At 39.1% G+C, this 26,306-nt stretch overlaps 1 protein-coding gene across 6 annotated transcripts in view; it reads left to right on the forward strand.

The window, feature by feature from the left end:
* Window positions 1-26,306, forward strand: part of LOC127638669 (kinesin-like protein KIF21A) — a 90,958-nt gene that overhangs the window by 50,231 nt on the left and 14,421 nt on the right. For 2 of the 6 annotated variants that reach the window (XM_052120284.1, XM_052120287.1), the window contains exons 4-26: window positions 2,600-2,749; window positions 3,797-3,928; window positions 4,322-4,489; window positions 5,675-5,790; window positions 5,883-6,078; window positions 6,267-6,456; window positions 6,569-6,632; window positions 10,538-10,741; window positions 13,693-13,740; window positions 14,552-14,627; window positions 14,762-14,867; window positions 16,303-16,491; window positions 17,883-18,082; window positions 18,231-18,338; window positions 18,435-18,503; window positions 21,757-21,902; window positions 22,308-22,452; window positions 22,771-22,965; window positions 24,020-24,121; window positions 24,575-24,740; window positions 24,857-24,877; window positions 26,037-26,094; window positions 26,180-26,234. In XM_052120284.1, coding sequence (XP_051976244.1) covers window positions 2,600-2,749; window positions 3,797-3,928; window positions 4,322-4,489; window positions 5,675-5,790; window positions 5,883-6,078; window positions 6,267-6,456; window positions 6,569-6,632; window positions 10,538-10,741; window positions 13,693-13,740; window positions 14,552-14,627; window positions 14,762-14,867; window positions 16,303-16,491; window positions 17,883-18,082; window positions 18,231-18,338; window positions 18,435-18,503; window positions 21,757-21,902; window positions 22,308-22,452; window positions 22,771-22,965; window positions 24,020-24,121; window positions 24,575-24,740; window positions 24,857-24,877; window positions 26,037-26,094; window positions 26,180-26,234 — 2,904 coding nt within the window. The remainder of the gene's footprint in view (window positions 1-2,599; window positions 2,750-3,796; window positions 3,929-4,321; window positions 4,490-5,674; window positions 5,791-5,882; window positions 6,079-6,266; window positions 6,457-6,568; window positions 6,633-10,537; window positions 10,742-13,692; window positions 13,741-14,551; window positions 14,628-14,761; window positions 14,868-16,302; window positions 16,492-17,882; window positions 18,083-18,230; window positions 18,339-18,434; window positions 18,504-21,756; window positions 21,903-22,307; window positions 22,453-22,770; window positions 22,966-24,019; window positions 24,122-24,574; window positions 24,741-24,856; window positions 24,878-26,036; window positions 26,095-26,179; window positions 26,235-26,306) is intronic. The other 4 variants (XM_052120285.1, XM_052120286.1, XM_052120288.1 and 1 more) reach the window with 4 other exon arrangements.

Genomic DNA, 26,306 nt, shown 5'->3' on the forward strand with positions numbered 1-26,306 from the left:
AGAAAGATGCCCAGGGTCCCTGCTCATCTGCGTGAATGTGTCTTAGGCATGCTGCATGGAGGCATGAGGACTGAAGATGTGGCCAGGGCAACAAATTGCAATGTCCGAACTGTGAGACGCCAAAGACAGCGCTACAGAGAGACAGGAAGGACAGCTGATCGTCCTCACAGTGGCAGACCACATGTAACAACACCTGCACAAGATCGATACATCCGAATATCACACCTGCGGGACAGGCACAGGATGGCAAAAACAACTGCCTGAGTAACACCAGGAACATACAATCCCTCCATCAGTGCTCAGACTGTCTGCAATAGGTTGAGACTGGGCTGAGGGCTTGTAGGCCTCTTGTAAGGCAGGTCTTTGCCAGACATCACCGGCAACAAAGTAGCCTATGGGCACAAACCCACCTTCGCTGGACAAAACAGGACTGGCAAAAAGTGCTCTTCACTGACGAGTCGTGGTTTTGTCTCACTAGGGTTGATGGTTGGACTTTTATTAAGGAATGAGCATTACACCGAGGCCTGTACTCTGGAGCGGGAGGGTCCGTTATGGTCTGGGGCAGTGTGTTACAGCATCATCGGACTGAACTTGTTGTCATTGCAGGCAATCTCAATGTTGTACGTTACAGGGAAGACATCCTCCTCCCTCATGTGGTACCCTTCCTGCCGGCTCATCCTGACATGACCCTCCAGCATGACAATGCCACCTCAGACATGTCACTGCTCGTTCTGTGTGTGATTTCCTGCAAGACAGGAATGTCAGTGTTCTGCCATGACCAGCGAAGAGCCCAGATCTCAATCCCATTGAGCACATCTGGGACCTGTTGGGTCGGAGTGTGAGGGCTAGGGAACTTTCAAGTGCCATGGCGGAAGAGTGGGTTAACATCTCACAGCAAGATTTGGCAAATCTGGTGCAGTTCACGAGGAGGAGATGCACTAAAATACTAACACACCAGATACTGACTGTTACTTTTGTTCAGGGACACATTATTCCATTTCTGTTAGTCACATGTTTGTGAAACTTGTTCAGTTTATGTCTCAGTTGTTGAATCTTTTTATGTTCATACAAATATTTACACATGTTAGGTTTGCTGAAAATAAAAGCAGTTGAAAGTGAGAAGACGTTTCTTTTTTGCTGAGTATATATATATATATATACAATTTCGGCCAAACGTTTGAAATAATGGACAGATTTAGCTGTTTCTGAAGGAAAGTGGTAATTTAATTCACCAAAGTGGCATTCATCTGATCACAAAGTATTGTCAGGACATTACTGATGTTATAAACAGCACATCACTATTTGAAAAAAGTCATTTTTGATCAAATCTAGACAGACCCCATTACCAGCAGCATCACTCCAACACCTTATCCTTTAGTAATCATGTTAAATTGATCATTTGATACTAGAAAATCACTTGTCATTATATCAAACACAGTTGAAAGATATTTGGTTGGTTAAATGAAGCTTAACATTGTTTTTGTGTTTGTTTTTGAGTTGTCACAGTATGCAATAGACTGGCATGTCTTAAGATCAATATTAGGTCAAAAATGGCAAAAAAGAAACTGCTTTCTCTAGAAACTCGACAGTCAATCATTGTTTTGAGGAATGAAGGATATACAATGCTTGAAATTGCCAAAAAACTGAAGATTTCATACAAAGATGCACACTACAGTCTTCAAAGACAAAGCACAACTGTCTCTAACAAGAACAGAAAGAGATGTGGAAGACCAGATGTACAACTAAACAAGAGGATAAGTACATCAGAGTCTCTAGTTTGAGAAACAGACGCCTCACATGTCCTCAGCTGACAGCTTCATTGAATTCTACCTGCTCAACACCAGTTTCATGTACAACAGTAAAGAGAAGACTCAGGGGTGCAGGCATTATGGGAAGAATTGCAAAGAAAAAGACACTTTTGAAACAGAAAAACAAAAAGAAAATGTTAGAGTGGGCAAAGAATCACAGATATTGGACAGCAGATAATTGGAAAAGAGTGTTATGGATCTTAACCCCATTGAGCTTTTGTGGGATCAGCTAGACTGTAAGGTGTGTGAGAAGTGCCAGACAAGACAGACACATCTATGGCAAGTGCTACAGGAAGTGTGGGGTGAAATGTCACCTGAGTATCTGGACAAACTGACAGCTGGAATGCCAAGGATCTGCAAATAACTTTTTTGAAGTAGTTTAAGAAGTCCTGAACATTTGTTTCAAATTGTAATAGTAATATTTTATGTTATTAATGTCCTGACTATACATTGTGATCAGTTGAATGCCACTTTGGTGAATAAAAGTACCAATGTCTTTCCATAAGAGCAAAATCTGTACATTATTCCAAACCTTTAGTCACCAGTGTATGTTATCTTTCCATACCAGCATGTAGGTTTAAATGTATCCCCTGAAAAGTGTAGTGGAGTTGCCGTCATGCTGGCATGCTGATGGTGGTGTTGACACTGTGCCACAAATAACACTCTTGTCTTAACACTGGCAGAGATTGGCAGCGATTCTAGATTTTTATGCACAAGCCTGTACTAGGCTAATTAATTACAGAAACATGTCTGCATGTGTTCTGTCTAAGGTGCAGTGTTTTGATTTCTAGTTGTATAATGAGGATGTGCTGGACCTGTTTGACTCAACTCGAGACATGGAGGTCCGTAAACACAAATCCAACATCAGGATCCATGAAGATGCCAATGGAGGGATTTACACTGTTGGAGTCACAACACGAACTGTTAGCTCTGAGGCTGAGGTTGGTGTTACAAATGCCTCTGCATTTTCTACAGACAAAAAGTTTATTTAAATTTTTTTTTTTTAAATTATCAGTTCTACTTATTTTAAAAGTTTATCAGATTTTGTTGTTTAATATTTTGGTTTGTTTTAAGTCAAATAAAAAAAATCTTTATTTTATAAAGGTTATACATTTTTTATGTAAAAAAATACAGATACATTATTATTTTTTAATAGAATACATTTATTTTTAAAGGTTTAGCAGTTTTTATAATATATTTAAATTCTGTATTTTTAAAAGTTGAAAAATAAAAAGCTGGCATTTTCTAATAAAAATATAAATCTTTTAAAAGGTTTATAAGTGTTTTATAAAATTAATTATAATATATATTTAATATAAATTTTATCTTTATCTGAAATAAGTCATCAGTATTTTATAAATTAGATAATTTAATTGTTTTTTAATCAAAAAATATTTGTAAATAAAAAAAATATTATAGAGTTTACCTGAGTTTTAAATAAAAAAAATAAAATTGTGTAAAAAAGAAGTGTAAGCATTCATCAGAAAAAAATCATGTTTTATAGAAATTAAAATATTTTTTTTGTCCAAAATATATATATATATATATATAATACAGATCTGTTATTTTTATTTTAAATAGTTTATTTTTTTTTCTTATAATAAGAGGTATTAATAATTTTTTTTAATACAATACTTTTTTAAAAGGTTTAGCAGTTTCTTTTATAAACATTTTAAAAAGTTATTTTTATTTTTAAAAGTTGATCAGGTATTTTTTTTTTTTTAAATATATATTGTATAAATTAAAATTTTACCAAAATTATTTGCATTTTTTTTTTAAAGCTTATCAGTTTCTAAATTATAAGTTACCTTTTATCTAAACATTTACCTGTTTTTTTTATTTTTTATTAAAGATTTATTTTTAAAAGTTGATCGGGTCATCAATGTATTTTGTTGTATGTTGTATTATCAGTAGTCATGAAAGCTAAACTCTCAATATCTAATTATCAAGCCTTGTTATAAAGCATTCTCCTCTCGGTGTCTCTTTAGATGATGCAGTGCCTGAAACTGGGCGCTCTGTGCCGGACCACTGCCAGCACACAGATGAATGCCCAGAGTTCTCGCTCACATGCCATCTTCACCATACACCTGTGCCAAGTTCGTGTCTGTGCCTCAGACAATGTAGGTGTGCCACTTGGCTGACAAATATCATTAAACTTCAGGGAAAACACTTAATTCAGTTGGCCCTGAAATGTTTATAGGATATAGGATTTTCATGGAGGTATATTTAGAAATCATCCATAAAAGTAAATATCATGACTATCACAGACCAAAAGTAATTATGTGTCACAAACAAACAACTAGTTGATCTGTGAGGTCACCTAGTTTTATTTATTATTATTAATTTATTTGTTGGAATATATTTAGCGGAGGTGCTATAAGTATATACGTTTGCTGACAGTGTGTTTTAGCTGTCAGTTTGCTCTGTAAAACCCTCTCGGAAAAGAGATATTCATTATAAATCTATTAAGAAGTTAAACGTAAACTTAATTGTATTTTCATGTCATTTTACAGAACTCAGAGACAGATAACAGGCTGATGAACGGCTCCTCAGAGATGAACGAGTTTGAGACGCTCACGGCTAAGTTTCACTTTGTGGATTTAGCGGGCTCGGAGCGTCTGAAGAGAACTGGCGCCACAGGCGACCGGGCCAAAGAGGGCATCTCCATCAACTGTGGACTGGTAAGAACAGAGCTTCAGTTACAGTAGTGTGTATGAGTAAAGAGAGTATAATGCTATTGTACATTACCTTAAGTTAAAGTTTTGGTACTGTGTCATTGAACGTCTGTATAAATGAACTGTATAAAGACTGTATAAATGAACGTCTCATTTGCTAAAGTGTGAATTAATATTCTTGGTAGCTCGGAACAACAAAGATATATTGTTGTTGTTTTTTTATAAGAGGAACCCCATTAATTAAATTGAGTCAAATTGTAGGGAAAAAAGTGTTTTCATTTTATTATTTATTTTTTCTCCATGAAATCAGAAAAATACAAATAAATGTTTTTTCCTCAGGTTTTAAGCCAGAATGACTGTGTGTCTACAGAATGAGTATTTTATGTGTTAAGAGGGTCAGTATCTGACAGTAAAGGCCTTCTGTGGGAGGCTGGAGTTTCGACATTCCATGCATTCTGATCCACCTGTTGCTAGTGCTGCCACCACTTGTTGGTTATTAAGAGAACACCCCATTGCAGTGAGACTTTTATGGGTGGTTAAGTTTTACAATAGTTTCCAATTATACTTGTGATTATTCAGTAGGTTTTTTATAGTAGATACTTATTCCATTGTTCGCCCAATGTTAGCTGGGATAGGCTCCAGCCCCCCGCGACCCTGTACACAGGATAAGCGGTTGACGATGGATGGATGGACTTATTCCATTGCTACTAGTCGCTATTCAGTAATTACATGTATTTTGTGAAATGTTACTAGTATTTTACTTACTATAATTTTTACTAGTTATAATTATAGAAGAATAGTGACCAGTAGCAAGGTAATATAGTATCTAATAGATATGTAATAGTAAACCTAAAAAAAGATAGTATTCATAGTATTCAGGCCAGGCCATAGTATAGCTTCAAAAGTAAAACTGAAAATATACTAGACACTATTAACAAAAAAATAATAAATAAGTAATTGTAGCATAAAAATAGATACTTATAAGTTTTAAGGAATACATATTAAAAGTGCTTGCAATAAAAAGGTAAAGTAGAAGCATGTTTACTTAAGACTTTTGGATATCACTCTATGCTTTTTTCATACAGGTACATAACTGTGTAAAAAAGTTCACAATTTGTAATTAATTATAACATGTTACATACAGAACATACTTATAACGAATAATTCTGCCTTTGTTTTGTGGTGGTTCAGTTAGCTCTTGGCAATGTGATCAGTGCTTTGGGTGACAGGAGCAAACGCTCCACACATGTGCCTTATCGAGACTCCAAACTCACACGCTTGCTTCAGGATTCCCTGGGAGGAAACAGGTCTGTAGATTATTTCCATTTCTTTTTAAACCTTTGATTCAGAGAATGTTTAAATGGCTTTTCAAACACTGTCTCTGTCTTGTGCCCTGCAGTCAGACGATGATGATCGCCTGCATCAGCCCTTCAGACAGAGACTTCATGGAGACACTGAACACGCTGAAATACGCAAACCGCGCTCGCAATATCAAGAACAAAGTGATGGTGAATCAGGACCGGGCGAGTCAGCAGATCAGTGTGCTGAGGACAGAGATCGCCCGACTGCAAATGGAGCTCATGGAGTACAAGACGGTTTGTGTGACCACATTTAGTCATATTTTATTAACTTTAGGGCAATTGTATGTCAAGTTGTGTCAGAATTGTCTTTTCACCAGAATGTCTACAATGTCTTTGCTAGTTTGTGCTGCTCTTTTGCATCTATTGCGAATCAAAATTTAGAGGACAATATTGTTACATTTTCATGTTTAAATCTAAAACAGGGCAAGCGTATGGTGGGAGAGGATGGATTGGAAAGCATCAATGACATGGTTCATGAGAACTCAATGCTGCAGACAGAGAACAACAACCTGCGTGTGCGTGTCAAAGCAATGCAGGAAACCATTGATGCTCAGAGAGCCAGACTTACACAACTACTAAGCGACCAGGCCAACCAGACCCTTGCCAGAGCAGGTACACACCATGACTGTAAACTAACTGATTACATAACCAGAAGACAGAATGAATCTTACTATCCATTTTAAGTACACCGTGTGTTTACAAGACTATGCTGAATTTGTTCCAGGCGAAGGGAATGAAGAGATCGGAAACATGATCCACAATTACATCAAAGAGATCGAGGAGCTCAGGTAATGCATGTAAATCCACAACACACATCTCTCAGCAGTTAAAATTTCATTTAAAATTTTAATTAAATTATATGTTCAATTAAATTACATTTTCAACTAAATACAATTTTAAGTTAAATATTTAATTAAAAAGTAATATTATTTAATATTTAACTGAACATTTTATTTAATTGAATATTTCATTTGAAATTTTTTCATTTAAAGTAGTTCTATAAACACAGCCTAGCTATGAAAGTACTTGGCTACAGTAAAAGCTACTAACAAACTACATTGGAGATGTTATCATTTTCAGATTATGCCATTCACTTAGAGGTGCACTCAATAATTTTTTGTTTATGTTGCTCTGGTCAACATGGCAGTCATTTTGGATTATACTGACACCTAGCGGTGTGGATGTAGCAAAAGTTGTCATCCACACCGCTGGATGCCATTGTAGATGCCATTGTAGAAATTGTCTTGGTTACTATCGTAACCTCCGTTCCCTGATGTAGGGAACAATACGTTGTGTCGATGTAGTGACACTAGGGGTAGCTCTTGGAAGCTCCAAACACCTCTGATCTTTGAGAAAAGGCCAATGGGAATTGGTGAGTGGAATTTGCATGCCACTAAAAGGAGCTGGCTCGCAACAACTCATTCAGGTTTTGCACGATATGGGGTCCCGTCCATTTCAGCAGGTAGCTCAGCATTGTGGCAAGAGGAACACAACGTCTCGTTCCCTCCATCAGGAAACAGAGGTTATGACAGTAACCAAGACGTTCCCCATCTGTCACTCACTCGATGTTGTGTTGATGTAGTGACACTAGGGGTCCCTGTTCAAAACGCCACAACCAGCTGAACTGTGTTACGTGGACTGGCGATGCAGGTGCAGGCAAGCCACTGCATGCCTCATAGCAAGTGCACAGGCCCCCACATAACCTTTCCCAACACCCCACGAACGTCGTACGGTCCCTCGCACCCCGGGCACAAGACAAACTCATAGTGGGAACAGGCTGCGCATCTTCTCTTCTTATTTCTCCCATAAAAATGGAAAATCATTCAGCTGGGGCCATATGTATCCGCATCGGGGAGGGTGTCCTATCCCTTAGGGAAAAGATACAGCAGAGACCACACCCTGCCGAAAGGAAGGTAATGTGTGGAGAATACGTCACATGGACTTCCTGACCGGCTGTATCACATGTGGAAGAAGTCCCTGCAGCAGGTCCTACCCGGAGGGGACGAGCTCTACAAACACAGTGACCGGTGGCAGAAGGGGCTCTGCCCAAGGAAGATGCGTCATACGGGTTTCCAACGGGCAACCAGCACATGTGGAGCACCTACCTCAGTACAGGGCATACTAGCACAAGTACTGGGCCCAGCATCGAATTTCTCCACCGAATTCGCCTGCCACAGGACTGAGGAGAGGAACTCACATTGGGAAAAAAGCACACATCATCCCCTCAGGGAGGGGAAAGACACTGTACACAAGCGGTACACAAGGCCAGCTGTCCCGCATACTTACCTATTCGTACCTGACAACACACGGGACGAAACCGGCTCAACCCTGAGATTATAAAATCTTGCAAAGGTATTGGGTGTAGCACAGCCCACTGCTCTACAGATGTCCGCTAGAGAGGTGCTGTTGGTCAAGGCCCAGGAGGCTACCACACTTATAGCGGAGTGTGCTCGTAGTCCCAAAGGGGGAGGCACACCCTGGGCCTGGTATGGCAAAGCAATCCTCTGTTTGGAGACAGCTCTCCCTTTCCACTGTCCCCTAAAGCAGACAAAAGCAGCCTCGTAGATGGATCCCTGGCCTGAGTGTTCGTTTCTACCACCGCCGGTGGTAGGCCACTCAGGTCTTCCGCATTCCCATCCATGGGCTAGACATGGAGATTCCAGAGGTTTGGGCGTGGGTACCAGATGTTGCCCTGTCCTTAAGAGATGAGGTCCTTCCTCAGGGGAACTCTCCAGGGAGGGGCTGTCACGAGGAGCGTGAGCTCAGAGAACGAAGTCTGGGTGGGCCAGTAGGGCGCCACCAGGACAACCTGTTCCTCGTCCTCCCTGAACGTGCGCAAAGTCTGTTCAAGCAGGCTCACTTGTGGAAATGCATACTTGCACAGCCTCTGGGGCCAGCTGTGTACCAGCGCGTCTGTGCAGAGGGGAGCCTCGGTCAGGGAGTACCAGAGCGGGCAGTGGGAGGATTCCCGGTGAAGCAAACAGGTCTACATTTGATTCGCAGAATTGACTTCAAATCAGCTGGACCTTGGGGTGCGGGACCTTGAGCCACACCAGGGAAGGATGCGTTGGATAGCCTCCGTCTGCTTCTTGACTGCCGAGAACTGCTGGGCAATGTCCATGACACTGTCGTGTCCGAGAGCCCACGCCGAGTGCAGGACTACCCTCGTGCAGCTCTTTCAACGCCTTGGCCTGGTGCACTTGCAAGAGGGCCATGGCGTGCTGGGCAGAGGCGGCCTGTCCAGCGGCACTGTAAGCCTTGGTCACCAAGGACGATGTGGGCTGACAGGCCTTGGACGGGAGTCTTTGGCAATTCCGCCAGGTGCCTTTGTTTTGCGGGCACAGGTGCACCGCAACCGCCTTGTCCACCTGGGGAAGAGTGGTAGTAAGAGTGGTGAAACTCAGAGGTTGGATCCGGGCAGTTAAAGGTGCCTGCCACGACTTTGTGTGCACCTTCGGGAAGAATGGAACTGGGGTGGGGCACGGCCATGAGCAGCGCTTTGAGCCCAGCAACCAATCATCAAGCCGTGAGGGCTCAGGGCAGGGTGGAGGGTTCCACACAAGCCAGATGCTCGTGGCAGACCGGGCAAGCATGGCCCCCAGCTCCGCATCAGCTTCAGACTGGGCGACCACACCCGAAGGTCCGTTGCTGCGATCGAGAGCTCATCCTGCTCTCGAGCCCGAATGGGGCATCAAACTCGCCCTGGTACGAGCCCCTGTCTCATCCCAGAACTCGTCTTGGGCAAACGAGCGTACTGGGAGGTCCCACTCCCATTGTGGTCCCCAAATCGCCCCTAGCGCTAACTGCCACGGCCTCGTACCCGTAGGTAAGGACTGGGGCAGGGAGCGGTTGGAGTGGCTTTCCTCCATTTGAAGAAGTAAAGCCACGACCGCAACGTTGCCATGGTCATGCTCTCGCAGAGAGAGCATGAGCCATCCACGAACGCTGTCTCAGCTTGGCTGCGGCCCATACAGGTGAGGGGGAGAGGTAACGACTGCAACCAGGAACTATACACAGACGGAAAGGCATCTTTAAAAAGACACTCTTTGTCAGTGCCCATACTTTTAGAGGAAAATACTCTTTAAGATATACTCTTTTAGCTGTCGAAGTGCCCAGGGGCATTCTCTGCACTTTATCCATACACAAGGGGGAGAAACTGCTGAAATGCACCATATATCCAACACCATACACACTTTAAGGTGAATGGAACAGCAGTGGAATTCAATGAATGAACACCACTCGGCTCCGAAGAAAAAAATCTGAATGAGTGGTTGTGAGCCAGCTCCTTTTATACCCGTATGTCCGGGGGAGTGGCATGCAAAATACACTCACCAATTTCCATTAGCATTTTCTTAAAGATCAGAGGTGTTTGGGGCTCCCAAGACAGACCCCTAGTGTCACTACATTGAGACAATGTTGAGTGAGTGACAGATTACAGTTAGCGATAATTTATTTATTCTCTGAGGGAAACTAAGCAAAATAAGAAAAACTTGTCAGTGAAATAAGCACTCAAAAACACCCTAATTTACATAACATCAGAAGTAGCTTGTTACAGCAAGTTACATTATTTTGAAAACTATTGTCACAGTACTGTAAAAGTAGTTAAGTTGGTAGTGTCAATACTATTAGTTAGTTACTCCACAACACCGGCTGCACTTGTGTAATGTTTATGTACTGATTGTATGTTCTTCAGAGCAAAGCTTGTAGAGAGTGAAGCTGTGAGTGAAAACCTGCGTAAGAATCTGTCCCGCGCCTCCACACGCTCCTCGTTCTATGCCGGCCCCGCCTCCATCTCTCCTGCCCTTCTCGCACCCGAGAAAGAGGCCGCTGACATCATTGAGATTGCAAAGAAAGACCTGCAAAAACTGAAGAGGAGGGAGAGGAAGAAAAAAAAGAGGTAAGCTACTGAGATCAATGCTTAACTGTATAATTGAGGAACAGGAAACTCAGATTTCTGCTTTCCATGGACAAAGGAGGGTGTGTCAGGGATTGTTCTGGTCTCACAGCTTTAGGACTCAAGTTATGTGGGGTGTATTTTTTCATTTCTATAATTGTTTGTAACTGAAAAACATTGTGACAAGTTGCTCCCGAGAGGATATATTTCACAAATTTTAGATACATTTATCAAATGTAAAATTTATAATTTTGCAATTGATTTTATTTTATTAAATTTTTTAGGAACATTATGAAATTGTTGTATTATGACATTATTGTCATGCACAGTTCACATGGTCATTCATCAGGTCAGGTCAAGTTACTGAACACTTAATAGGTGTTGATATGTAATTGTGGGTGGTCATATGTTAATGAGCTCATGGTTGTGATGTCATAACCATGACGATTTCAGAGTCATTTGTGCAGCTTCGTTTTTTTTAAAGAGCACAGTTACCATCTTCCTTTCCAGCGACATTGGTTCTGAAGTGAATTTCCCAATCATTTTCTCCATATGCATTTCAGAAAATTCTTGATAAAGTAAAGAGTTCAAAGTCTTGAATCAAACCAACCAGTTATTATAAACTTGGAAAATTGGACAAAAAGAAAATGGTTCAAGTCTGTGTACTCAACGTCTTTAATTGTATTGTAAAGAATTCTGTTGTAAAGTATAAAATAACATATATTTAAAGTTAATTGCAAAATATTCATAAATATTTTACTTGTTTAATATATGTATATATATATATATATATATATATATCTACACTCACCTAAAGGATTATTAGGAACACCTGTTCAATTTCTCATTAATGCAATTATCTAATCATCCAATCACATGGCAGTTGCTTCAATGCATTTAGGGGTGTGGTCCTGGTCAAGACAATCTCCTGAACTCCAAACTGAATGTCAGAATGGGAAAGAAAGGTGATTTAAGCAATTTTGAGCGTGGCATGGTTGTTGGTGCCAGACGGGCCGGTATGAGTATTTCACAATCTGCTCAGTTACTGGGATTTTCATGCACAACCATTTCTAGGGTTTACAAAGAATGGTGTGAAAAGGGAAAAACATCCAGTATGTGGCAGTCCTGTGGGCTGAAAATGCCTTGTTGATGCTAGAGGTCAGAGGAGAATGGGCCGACTGATTCAAGCTGATAGAAGAGCAACTTTGCCTGAAATAACCACTCGTTACAACCGAGGTATGCAGCAAAGCATTTGTGAAGCCACAACACGCACAACCTTGAGGCGGATGGGCTACAACAGCAGAAGACCCCACCGGGTACCACTCATCTCCACTACAAATAGGAAAAAGAGGCTACAATTTGCAAGAGCTCATCAAAATTGGACAGTTGAAGACTGGAAAAATGTTGCCTGGTCTGATGAGTCTCGATTTCTGTTGAGACATTCAGATGGTAGAGTCAGAATTTGGCGTAAACAGAATGAGAACATGGATCCATCATGCCTTGTTACCACTGTGCAGGCTGGTGGTGGTGGTGTAATGGTGTGGGGGATATTTTCTTGGCACACTTTAGGCCCCTTAGTGCCAACTGGGCATCGTTTAAATGCCACAGCCTACCTGAGCATGGTTTCTGACCATGTCCATCCCTTTATGGCCACCATGTACCCATCCTCTGATGGCTACTTCCAGCAGGATAATGCACCATGTCACAAAGCTCGAATCATTTCAAATTGGTTTCTTGAACACGACAATGAGTTCACTGTACTAAAATGGCCCCCACAGTCACCAGATCTCAACCCAATAGAGCATCTTTGGGATGTGGTGGAACGGGAGCTTCGTGCCCTGGATGTGCATCCCACAAATCTCCATCAACTGCAAGATGCTATCCTATCAATATGGGCCAACATTTCTAAAGAATGCTTTCAGCACTTTGTTGAATCAATGCCACGTAGAATTAAGGCAGTTCTGAAGGCAAAAGGGGGTTAAACACAGTATTAGTATGGTGTTCCTAATAATCTTTTAGGTGAGTGTATATATATATATATATATATATATATATATATATATATATATATATATATATATATATATATTATTATGTAATTTGTATTATTTTCCCTATAAAAATATCTATAAATCCTTAAAACAAGATCAATTTGATTGATCTTGTTTTAGAAACAACACTGCATAAGATATTTAGCTTTTTCAGAGAATGTATTTTTAACATGTGTATTTTGTGTTACTGAGTTTTTATAGACAAAACAAGTGAAAAAATCTACCAGTGCTGAAGAAGTAATCCAAAGTATTTAGAATACCTTACTGACCTTGAGTAATCTAACGGAATATGTTACAAATTACACTTTACTGTACGTATTCTGTAATTTGTAGTGGAATACATTTCAAAAGTTACTTACATTACATTTCAAAAGTAACCCAGTATTTATATACAGTATTTATATAGCAGTACACATACATACAAGTAGTTTGAGAGTGTATAGACTTGATTACATCATTCACAATGCTTCATGGGAGTGGGCGGTCACAACTGTGCTCTTTTAATGCAATTCCTAATTCCATGGTATCACCAACTCTGATTGGTGTATTTCTCTTTAAGATTATGGGTAGTGTAGTTCTTCACCCGGAATTTGGCAGTTAAGCATGTTTCTTTAAATGAAGGTTGAAATCACTCTTAACTTCTGATGCCACTATTTAATAACTTCTGTTCTCATGCTTGGTCGGTCTTGAAAGGTTTATAAATGATTGCTAAATCATTTTCTCTATGGAGAAAACAAATGGGATTTTTACTTCCAGAACTGGTAATATACATGAATTTAAAAGCCTTAATCATAAAGTAATAAATCAAGACTAGCCTGTTCCTCACCTGTCCTTCTATGCCATTTTTGGCACTGTGGTTCTTCTCACCTTCATCTCACTTCCACCCAAACTTCTCCACTGAAGGCTCCAGCAGCTGGATGAAGGTGCTCATGAGGATCTGGAGAATGTCAGGTTGGAAAATGTTGCTAAATGCTGATGTTTCACTAACTGTAGTCTCCAAATCTGTCCCAATGCCATCCCTCATCTTTCCTACAAGATAACACCATCACATCATAACATAACTTCAGTTGTTCAATGGAGTCTTCATTTCATCATTTATTTTATTTATTTTGTATTCACCCCTATGCATATAACTATACTATGTTTCATTACTGTACATAGGGCTTTTATGAAGGTATTCTGGTAGTATGGTATCTGATCAATTCATAAAGTGATTTTAATGGTATAATGAGCTCATTTGATTCACTAACACTGAACGATTTAATCAATCATTAATAGATGTTGAATTTAGTTTGATTCTGTGATTTGTGCATTAAATATCCCATAAATTCAAAATGATTTGTAGTTTTGTGGCTTTTAGTCCATGTCTGTCGCTTTGAGGTCATCTAAATGCTAGTGAAGGTACTCCTAGAAGTTGACCAAACAAACTTTTTTTGTTAAATATTTATTTTAAAATTTACTTTCTCTTGGACCAAAAATATTGATGACTCATCTTTCACTCAGGGTCATATACAATTTCTGTTCAGTCAAATGCTCTCTAGAATGAGAATGGCCATTTTTGAAAAAGGACAAGACCTCACTTTCCCCACAACTGAATATTTCAATAGGAAATAAACAGTGGAAAGTAAATTGTTTTACAATCTACATATTTCATGGGGTCTTTAAATGAATCCCTTGGCTGAGAGTTTCCCTTTTCAAGTTTGTCATAATTCTTGCTTCTGTGGTCGTTAGTTTTAATCATATTTCATGTGATTTCATGCAGCGTCATAAAGGAGGAGGGGCCAGATAATGAGCAGGACAAAGAGCCTTCTGAGAGAGTCAGTGAGGAGCCAGAGGCAGTACGTTTAACTAATTCTTCTTTGTCAATAAAAAGTGATGATTTGATTTTTCAAAATGTCTGATATTTTAGGTAATATGTTAGCTAGTTTAACTGCAATCTTGAAATGTTTATTTGATATTGCTGCTCGTGCAGGACGGCAGTGATCATGATGAAGGAGAGGAGGCTGAGGGGGAGGAAGAGGATGATGAGACGGAGATGGACAGCTCTGATGAGTCCGACTCAGAGCTGGAGGAGAAAGGTACAACAAATAAACTCTTTATTAAGATCTGATTTTATTGATTTGAAATGGAAGAGGGATATTTGTGGCAAATAAGTTCTTTGATTTTTTTCATTTGTTTAAGGTTTTGAGATGTTTGTAAAAAGGTTTTTTACCTAAATGTAACATAATTAATCTTAATATTTAATTTGTTATTATTTTAAGGATTATGTTTAGTTACAATCTGGTTTAATATATTTAATGGAGATGGAATATTTGTGTCATATAAGATATATTACCTTTGTTAAATATTTTATTGACTTAAATTTATATTTTATTTATTTTAATGTGTTTATTGTAATGACTGGACACAGGTAGTGACCGGAAGACGACGTGATGAAGTGCATTTTATTTTTCCAAATATGATAACAAGTAACCCTAATATAAAACATGAACTAAACAAAACATTAATATGAACAATGAACATAAACTTGACTTGACTATGACCTGACTGTGACTTGACTATGACTTGACTATGAATTGACCATGACTTGACTATGACTTGACTATGAATTGACCATGACTTGACTATGACTTGGCCGAAACAACAGTGTTACATTAACAATACTCGACAAAGGACAATGGCAAACATAAGGGCTTAAAAACATGGCATGGGAGAACATAAACAATGATAAAACAGAACTCTAAACAAGAAAATTAAACAATAAACCAATGAAAACAAGACACATGAAAATGGAGGGGAAAACAGGACATCACATGACTAGGGAAGAAACACATGACATGAACAGGAAATAAACTTTTCAAAATAAAAGACATGGAATCAAGATATGAACAAAAACACATCTAAACATGACATTTATGGTAAAAAAAATAATAAGATATGATTGATATATTTATTAATTTAATGTAAAATAATATATTTTAATATTTGTTTATTATTTTAATGATTATGTTTAATTACTATATGGTTTAATGCATTCAGTGGAAGTGGAATATTTGTGGCATATAAGATCTACAACCTTTAAATATTTTTATACAAATAATTTTAGATTTGAATTATTTTAATGTGTTTAAGTTTTTAATAAGATCTGATTTAAAATAAATACTTTAAATTTATAAATTGTTATATTATTATTTTATATTTATTATTCAGGAGTTAATGTAATTACAGTCTAGTATTATTTGACATTAATTATTTTAAGGAATTGATTCTTTTATTACAATCTGGTTTAATGAATTTAATAGGAATATTTGTACCATTTACATTCTATGGCTTAAACATAATATTTCAATTTAGATTTGATTTCAATGTGTTTATTTCATTAGCATTTGATTTGATTTATTTGAATTTAAAGTCATATATTTTAATATTTAACATTTGTGTGTGTGTGTGTGTGTGTGTGTGTGTGTGTGTGTGTGTGTGTGTGTGTGTGTGTGTGTGTGTGTGTGTGGACAGAAGACTTCCAGGCTGATCTGGCTAACATCACATGTGAGATCGCCATCAAACAGCGACTGATCGATGAGCTGGAGAACAGTCAGAGACGCCTGCACACGCTCAAACAACAGTACGAACAAAAACTCATGATGTTGCAGAGCAAAATCAAAGACACACAGCTGGAGAGAGACCGTGTGCTGCACAACATGGGTACAATACACATTCACAACACACACAAACATGAATGCATGTGTTTATTGACATTTTTAATGACAAAAAACAACAAATGTAATAAACATGTTAGAAGAAAATAAGCAACTATTATGAAAACAATACAATGGACTATACTGTACTATACTTTACTATACCATACTGTGCTATACTATACTATACCATACTGTGCTATACTATATCATACTGTGCTATACTATACTATACCATACTGTGCTATACTATACTATACCATACTGTGCTATAATATACTATACCATACTGTGCTATACTACTCTATACTGTGCTATACTACACTATACTATTCCATACTGTGCTATACTACACTATACTATTCCATACTGTACTATACTATACCATACTGTGCTGTACTATACTATACCATACTGTGCTATACTATAACATACTGTGCTATACTATACTATACCATACTCTGCTATACTATACTATACCATACTGTGCTATAATATACTATTCCATACTGTGCTATACTACACTATACTGTGCTATACTACACTATACTATTCCATACTGTGCTATACTACACTATACTATTCCATACTGTACTATACTATACCATACTGTGCTATACTACAATATACTATTCCATACTGTGCTATACTATACTATACTGTGCTATACTACACTATACTATTCCATACTGTGCTATACTACACTACACTATTCCATACTGTGCTATACTATACTATACCATACTGTGCAATACTACACTATACTATACTATACTGTGCTATACTATACTATACCATACTGTGCTATACTATACTATACATACTGTGCTATACTATACTACACTATACTATACCAAACTGTGCTATACTATACCATACTGTGCTATACTATACTATACCATACGTGCTATACTATGTCATACTGTGCTATACTATACTATACCATACTACACTATACTATACCATACTGTGCTATACTATACCATACTGTGCTATACTATACTACACCATACTGTGTTATACTATACCATACTGTGCTATACTATACTTTGTATTCGGCCTGTGAAATGTCCCGATCCCATTCACCATCTTCACCCACTTCTCAAGAATTCCTTTTCTCTACTACTATTTTGTCAATAAATAGTGGCAAAAAGACCAAAAATATAGAAGTTTCAGTGTAAAAAGCATTTAAACGTTGAACTATGCACCTGCTGCATATCTCTGCTTCCCTCTAGTGGTGTGTTTTGAAAATAGCATGACTGGAATTTCCTTTAAAATAAGTATTTTAGACATCAAATGTTAAATTATTTAGCTTATTATGCTAATTTTGCTATTATTATTAAGATTAACACATTTCTAAAATGGCTACTACTTAAAATCGATCAACTATCCACACAGGTTCAGTGGAGTCTTGTACGGAGGAGAAAGCAAAAAAGATCAAGTCTGAATATGAGAAGAAACTGAACTCCATGAATAAAGAGCTGCAGAAACTGCAGTCAGCACAGAAAGAGCACGCTCGCCTGCTGAAGAACCAATCACAGTACGAGAAACAACTGAAGAAACTCCAGCAGGATGTGACAGAGATGAAGAAAACCAAGGTACATAAGCACGTTTGCATATTTCGTAGTGTTTGCAGAGGCTATTACTATAGCGTATACTTGGTGTTAGTGGTTTAAATAAATTCCTAACCCTAAGTATTAAACTTCAAACTAATCATTGTTGTCATGTTGACTGTGTTGCGTTCAGGTGGGGCTTATGAAACAGATGAAGGATCAGCAGGAAAAGAATCGAGTCACAGAGACCCGCCGCAACCGCGAGATCGCCACACTGAAGAAAGACCAACGAAAGCAAGAGGTGAAATATCACCACCTGGATAACACCACTGAATTGTAGTCTCAGACTCTCTCATTGCTCACTCTCTTGTTTTGTCTCTCTTCTGTCTCATTTTAGCATCAGCTGAGGCAGCTCGAGGCACAAAAGAGACAGCAGGAGCTCATTCTCCGTAGGAGAACAGAGGAGGTAAGAATAGTGGTGTTGTCCGGGGGTTCACCTTGTATCAAAGCTGTGTGTAAAAAAGATTTAAAAAAGGCGACTTCCACCATTGAGTGATGTGCCAACAACCGTAATTCTGAAAATGAAAAGACATGAAGCTTGTGCTTAAAAACAATCAGCTCAAAGATAATGGTAAAATGGGTGTTAACTAATGCTAAAAGGGATTTTATTGATTTATTTAGTGATTTAATTATTATTAGAATTTTTTTTACAATTTCCTTATATACAGTGGGTACGGAAAGTATTCAGACCCCCTTAAATTTTACACTCTTTGTTATATTGCAGCCATTTGCTAAAATCATTTAAGTTCATTTTTTTCCTCATTATTGTACACACAGCACCCCATATTGACAGAAAAACACAGAATTGTTGACATTTTTGCACATTTATTAAAAAAGAAAAACTGAAATATCACATGGTCCTAAGTATTCAGACCCTTTGCTGTGACGCTCATATATTTAACTCAGGTGCTGTCCATTTCTTCTGATCATCCTTGAGATGGTTCTACACCTTCAATTGAGTCCAGCTGTGTTTGATTATACTGACTGGACTTGATTAGGAAAGCCACACACCTGTCTATATAAGACCTTACAGCTCACAGTGCATGTCAGAGCAAATGAGAATCATGAGGTCAAAGAAACTGCCTGAAGAGCTCAGAGACAGAATTGTGGCAAGGCACAGATCTGGCCAAGGTTACAAAAAAATTTCTGCTGCCCTTAATGTTCATAAGAGCACAGTGGCCTCCATAATCCTTAAATGGAAGACGTTTGGGGCGACCAGAACCCTTCCTAGAGCTGGCCGTCCGGCCAAACTGAGCTATCGGGGGAGAAGAGCCTTGGTGAGAGAGGTAAAGAAGAACCCAAAGATCACTGTGGCTGAGCTCCAGAGATGCAGTCGGGAGATGGGAGAAAGTTGTAGTAAGTCAACCATCACTGCAGCCATCCACCAGTCGGGACTTTATGGCAGAGTGGCCCGACGGAAGCCTCTCCTCAGTACAAGACACATGAAAGCCTGCATGGAGTTTGCTAAAAAACACCTGAAGGACTCCAAGATGGTGATAAATAAGATTCTCTGGTCTGATGAGACCAAGATAGAACTTTTTGGCCTTAATTCTAAGTGGTATGTGTGGAGAAAACCAGGCACTGCTCATCACCTGTCAATACAGTCTCAACAGTGAAGCATGGTGGTGGCAGCATCATGCTGTGGGGGTGTTTTTCAGCTGCAGGGACAGGACGACTGGTTGCAATCGAGGGAAAGATGAATGCGGCCAAGTACAGGGATATCCTGGACGAAAACCTTCTCCAGAGTGCTCTGGACCTCAGACTGGGCCGAAGGTTCACCTTCCAACAAGACAATGACCCTAAGCACACCACTAAAATAACGAAGGATTGGCTTCACAACAACTCCGTGACTGTTCTTGAATGGCCCAGCCAGAGCCCTGACTTAAACCCAATTGAGCATCTCTGGAGAGACCTGAAAATGGCTGTCCACCAACGTTTACCATCCAACCTGACAGAACTGGAGAGGATCTGCAAGGAGGAATGGCAGAGGATACCCAAATCCAGATGTGAAAAACTTGTTGCATCTTTCCCAAAAAGACTCATGGCTGTATTAGATCGAAAGGGTGCTTCTACTAAATACTGAACAAAGGGTCTGAATACTTAGGACCATGTGATATTTCAGTTTTTCTTTTTTAATAAATGTGCAAAAATGTCAACAATTCTGTGTTTTTCTGTCAATTTGGGGTGCTGTGTGTACAATAATGAGGAAAAAAAATGAACTTAAATGATTTTAGCAAATGGCTGCAATATAACAAAGAGTGAAAAATTTAAGGGGGTCTGAATACTTTCCGTACCCACTGTATTTAATGATTTGTTTAAATATTTATTAGGGATGTACCGATGTTTTGGATGCCGTTATTTATAGGCCAAATATTGACCAATTTAAAACCATCGGCATACTGGCTATAAACTTGAAAACGCTGAACGAATAACATTTATTTACAATTGATTATAAATGATTGACACACTTGTATTCTTTCTCGTTCTCATGGAAAAAACGGCAGTGACAGTTGTGAAAGTGGCAATTACCTATAGGTTACGTAAGGGAAACCATCCAAAAAAACATAATTTTCTTTTCAATATTTATCCCCTTTTCTCCAAATTTGGAATGCCTAATTCCCACTACTTAGTAGGTCCTCATGGTGCCGCGAATACTCGCCTCAATCCGGGTGGCAGAGGACAAGTCTCAGTTTCCTCCGATTTTGAGACTTATCTCGTGGCTCGTTGTGCATGACTCTGCAGAGACTCACAGCATGTGGAGGCTCATACTACTCTCCGTGTTCCACACACAACTTACCACACGCCCCATTGATCACTACCATGAGGAGGTTACCCCATGTGATTCTACCCTCCCTAGCAATCGGGCCAATTTGGCTGCTTAGGAGACCTGACTGGAGTCACTCAGCACACCCTGGATTTGAACTCGTGACTCCAGGGTTGGTAGTCAGTGTTAATACTCGCTGAGCAACCAAGGCCTCCCCATCCAAAAAACTTTCAAACCAGCAGACATTGACTTTTGAGACATTGGTATGATATCCATTGATTAAAATGTGAAAACAATTGTGCAATTAAAAAATTGTGCAATGTGTCCTACAGAGTATGTCCTTCATACTCTACTTGTGCAGTTGGCTGTCATAACAACTCAAAGGTTAGTGATATCAATGTAACTCACATCGGACCGTCGCTTCATGACATCTACACACTCAGATGAGGCACTGTCTAAAAAAAACAGTAATCTCGACACTGTGAAGTATTGGCATTATAGAGCCACATGTCATCTCATTACCCGCTAAGAATATACGCAGATGCGAGTGAAAATATTGGAGACCGGTACTTGAAGACAGGTGAATTCTGGAACATCTTCCACGTTTTGGAAAAGGTGGATAGTTTGTATTCAGTGCTTTAGTCAGTGACGTGTGAGCATGTGGCGCCCTCTAATGGTCTGTATTACATTATCCATTATAGCACTTTAATAAAGAATTTAAATGGGGTTTTTGTTCCTTTGGTTTAAACTTTTTTTTTTTTTCCATGAACATTATAATTTAAAACTCCATGTGATCTTTTCACATCAGATTTAAATATTAGATCAGATATCTACTGTTAACAATATAACACCCAAGAAATTGTGGTGCAACCTCTTCTCTGCCTCTCTTTATCAGATAACGGCCCTGAGACGGCAAGTACGGCCCACATCCGGCAAAGTTAATCGTAAGATCAGTTTACCAGAGCCTTTGCCGGAGTCTTCACCCCGTACGGCTACCTTCCGACCAAAAACGGCCAGCGCAACTGCGCCTAATGGAACGAGGTAATGTGTGTTTAATTTCAGATGGTTTAGTTGAAGGTGAAGTGTGTAATTTGTGCACCATCAATTGTAATTGCAAAAATAATCATTGTTTTCAAACAAGTTTTCTAGCCCATCAGCCATTAGTCGGACAAAACTGATTTTCCCGCCCCAAACTCACGCCATTGGTTGAGCCAGTGTGGCTGTATTGGGTGGCTATGACACTTAAACAAAAAGAGCAAAATTTCTATAGTGCCACAGACTCGCAGCTTTTACACTTTTCGAGGAAATCATGCTACAACTGACTTAATTAATAGTTGTCTCTGCATATTAAGCTGGGATACAAGAAAGTATTTTAACATTAAAAAAATGATACATTTCATGTTTATTTGAGAGAATAGTATGATGCGGTTGTGATTTATATTTCAGGAAACAACAGATGAGGACAGGAAGTGTGTACATCACCAGGACGGCGCGGGCTAAATGGCAGTCACTTGAGCGCCGCATTAGTGACATCATCATGCAGCGGATGACCATCTCCAACATGGAGACTGAAATGATCCGTTTGCTTAAGGTGACCATAGTAGAATGAGTTGTTACTACTGTTTTTCATACTAATGCCCTTTACAGTTTTAACATCATGTTTCTTTTTGGGTTTGTTTTGCTTGTACGCTTAGTTTCTAATTCTGTGGCGTCGTTTTGGGTAGCCCCTTCCACCGTGAAGTCTAATTGGTTGAAAACCATGCTCCTTAGTAGTATTTAAAATTCATTCTGATTGGTTGTGATTTTGTCAGTTCAAATTAATGAATGCTGGATACATATTATTTCAACATGTAATCCCATTTGCGATTTAGTTAATTGACAGATCATTCTTCAAATTATGTGTACACAGCAACGTGAGGAGTTGACGAAGCGCAGAGAGAAGGTGACGAGGAAGAGAGACAAGATCGCCAGCGAGGACACGGATGCGGACAGAAGCGTCCTCTCTCTTACTGAAGAGATGGAGTCACTGACGGCTAACATTGACTACATTAATGACAGCATCGCCGACTGCCAGGCCAACATCATGCAGATGGAAGAGGCCAAGGTGCGTAGGGGAAACAGAAAACAAAGTCACGCATAGTAACACACCCTAATGCTGTATTCCATTCAACACTGCCAGAAATCCATTTCTTATTGACTATATTAGTCTTGTTTTCCAGTATCTAAACATTCTAAAAACAAGATACATTTACTTGAGAAGCAAAATTACCAGTGCCACGCATTCTCAATTGGAGACTGGTCAGGAATGCGGGCAGTTCAGTCTCTCAGACTATGCAGCCATGCACTTGTAATCCGAGCAGTATGTGGTTTGGTGATGTCCTACTGGAAAATGCAGGGATGTCCCTGGAAAAGACGGCATCCAGGTGGCAGTATAAGTTGCTCCAAAATTCATACATATCTTTCTACAATAATGGAGCCCTCACAGATGTGCAAGTTACCCATGTCATGGGCGCTGGCACACCCCCATACCATGACAGTCAACTATATGAAATGTGGACTCTTCAGGCCACAAAACACAATTCCACTGTTATACTCTCTTACGTTAGATGAGACAGAGCCCAGAGATTTCAGCAGCGCTTCTGGACTAAGTAATTACTTGAATCTTTTAATTATGTTGTGCACTTTAGAGGGTGAAACAGCCAAAATCCTTCCAATTTGTCTTTGGGGAACATTGATTTCAAAGCAATGGATTATTTGCTGATGCATCTGTTGGCAAATTGGCGAGCCTCGCCCCATCCCTGCTCTTAAAGGACTAGGCTTGTTTTGGAGCCTCCTTGTATATTGTAACACGATTGCTTCACCTGTTTAACATCACTCGTAACATTGTTATTAGTCCCAATATGCCCCTGTCTTTTTGAGCGTTTTGCAATCATCTGATCTGAAATGAGTGTACTGTATATTTTCTATAAAAAAAATGTTTTTCCATTTTCAATGGAAATTTATTAGCATTTTCCATTGGGTCCCAACTTTTTTGGAATTGGGTTTGTAGGAATAACCCACTTTTCGCTTTGAATGGAACACAGTTTAACAGTCACTGTGGTCATATTTTGAAAGAGAAATATCTTTGAAACTATCTTGATATGTGTTGTTTACTACAGGAGGAGGGAGATACAGTGGACGTGTCTGCTGTGATCAGTTCATGTACACTATCAGAGGCCCGTTTCCTGCTTGATCACTTCCTCATTATGGCCATCAATAAGGTATCTGAGATTAATAGACATTCATTTAAATTGGGGATGCACGATTAGGTGAGCATCAGATATCGGTCATTATCAGCATTTTAGCCTAAATTATTGACATGCGCATCAATCATATAATCCTTTTATAATTTATTGTTATATGTCAGATTGGACCGATATTGGAAGAAGATAATTTCAGGGCATATTTTCCCAATTCAAACAGCATACTCGTTCTCTAGGTTAGATGTAACAGTAATTAAACATGTAGAATTGCTTTGGTGCCTAATTGGAGCTTAAGTGTGCTTTTTTATATAAATACTTGTGTAAATGAATAAATAAAAAGCCATTCAATTTAGCATTGTTTTTTCCTGCTGTCCATGAGCCTATCAGAACAGACCTGCTGCTTATTTTTGGCTCATTTATTAAGAAAGGTTTATCATACACTTGTATTGTACTGTTCAACTGTATTCTCAGGGTTTACAAGCGGCGCAGAAGGAGTCTCAAATCAAAGTTATGGAGGGCCGTTTGAAACAGACGGAGATCAACAGTGCCACCCAGAACCAGTTGCTCTTCCATATGCTGAAGGAGAAAGCTGAACTAAACCCTGAGCTGGATGCTCTGCTCGGGAACGCTCTTCAAGGTCAGATACATGCAAGCACACATTCAGCATGCTGCCTGCTTTTCATTCTCTACTCTTGTTCTTTTTAAGTTTGATCTTGATTTGCTTTTGTCTTTTTGTTGCCTGAATTCAAACAGAACTAGGTAACATCCCGTCGGGTAAGTAGAGACCACTAGAGGTGTCCACCTGTGCATGCGTCTCCCTTAGACTAACTGCAGACAGTGATCGTAACGTAGAGCTGCATGGGTCTTGCCTAAACCCCCTTTGGACTTTACACTAAAAGCACTTAAAAACTCTTCCGTTGATGACCCATGGAGGATTTTAACTCTTCTAGGTTATTTTAGTCTGTAATGGTGTTAGATTCAGCATTGAATCCAGTTTCATTATCTGGAGTCACTTCTCAGGTGGAAAGATATGCAGCCAAACCTTTCATTATACTTTGCTGTTTACTAGTCGCATTGGTCAACAACATCTAACTTGTCGATGTTGTAGCATCCGTTATTAGGGTTGCAAAGGGAAGACATATTGACCATACATCCCTAAAATCCAGTATTTTCCAACGTTCTTTGGGATTGATAAATTGATAATACATTTATAAAATTAAAATTTAAAAAAAGACACACATTACAATGGCCTGACTACACCTCTTCTATGACAATAATTAAAAAAACATGTGATGAGAAAATCATACAGGAAATTACATTACAGATTGGATGCTTGTAGATCCTCATGAGTGTGTTAAGGTCAATAAGACAAGTTATTTTTATTTGTATAGCGCCTTTCAACTGTTTCTAACTATGAACCTGGCACAGACCTTCAGTCTGTTCTAACTCTGGTTGCTATGACTTTTCTAACTGATCTGGGCCTAGATTGTTCTAGGCAGACTACCAGTCTCACTATCTGTCAGTATCTAACATCAAAGTTTACCTATAACTATGTATACTGTGTGTTATTTACTTGATTGTTACACCACTTGACATGTTTAGGATTGACAGTTTTTGAAAAATGACATATAGAACAGAACATAGTATATGAATTTTAAACTAGATTTGTAAGATGTTTGTATATTGGATGTCCTCATTTGTCTTTGACCCACTTGCAACCCTAATGCTGGTGTGCTGGCTGCAGACTGACGCTAGGCTGTACCACACCACACCTCCTCTCTTCTAGTTCTGTTGAATTCAGGGTTACGTTTGCAACACCACAATGCATGTTACCAATATGATGCTGTTTACTGACATCTTATTTACAAGCTAAAATGTGAGAACGCAAGAGGTGTTGAAGGAGATGTGTGTGTGTGTGTGTGTGTTTGCTCAGAAAACGGTGATGAAAGTAGCAGTGATGAATCGGCTCAGAGTCCAGCCACAGAGAAAAGGTACATTTTGGTGTCCATTCATCTGTCAAACACATCCAAGCGTTTTAATCGATTAAATGTCAGAATGTTCCTGTATCTTTTCCAGTTGTTTGGCATCAGATCTCATGAAGCTTTGTGGAGAAACCAAAGTCAGGAATAAGGTGAAACAGACTACTTCTGTATTTAAAGATATTGTGTGTGTGTGTAGAATAATTGTTACTGCAAAATGTCTC

Source organism: Xyrauchen texanus, chromosome 47 (genome assembly GCF_025860055.1).
Source record: "Xyrauchen texanus isolate HMW12.3.18 chromosome 47, RBS_HiC_50CHRs, whole genome shotgun sequence".
Lineage (NCBI taxonomy): Eukaryota > Metazoa > Chordata > Actinopteri > Cypriniformes > Catostomidae > Xyrauchen > Xyrauchen texanus.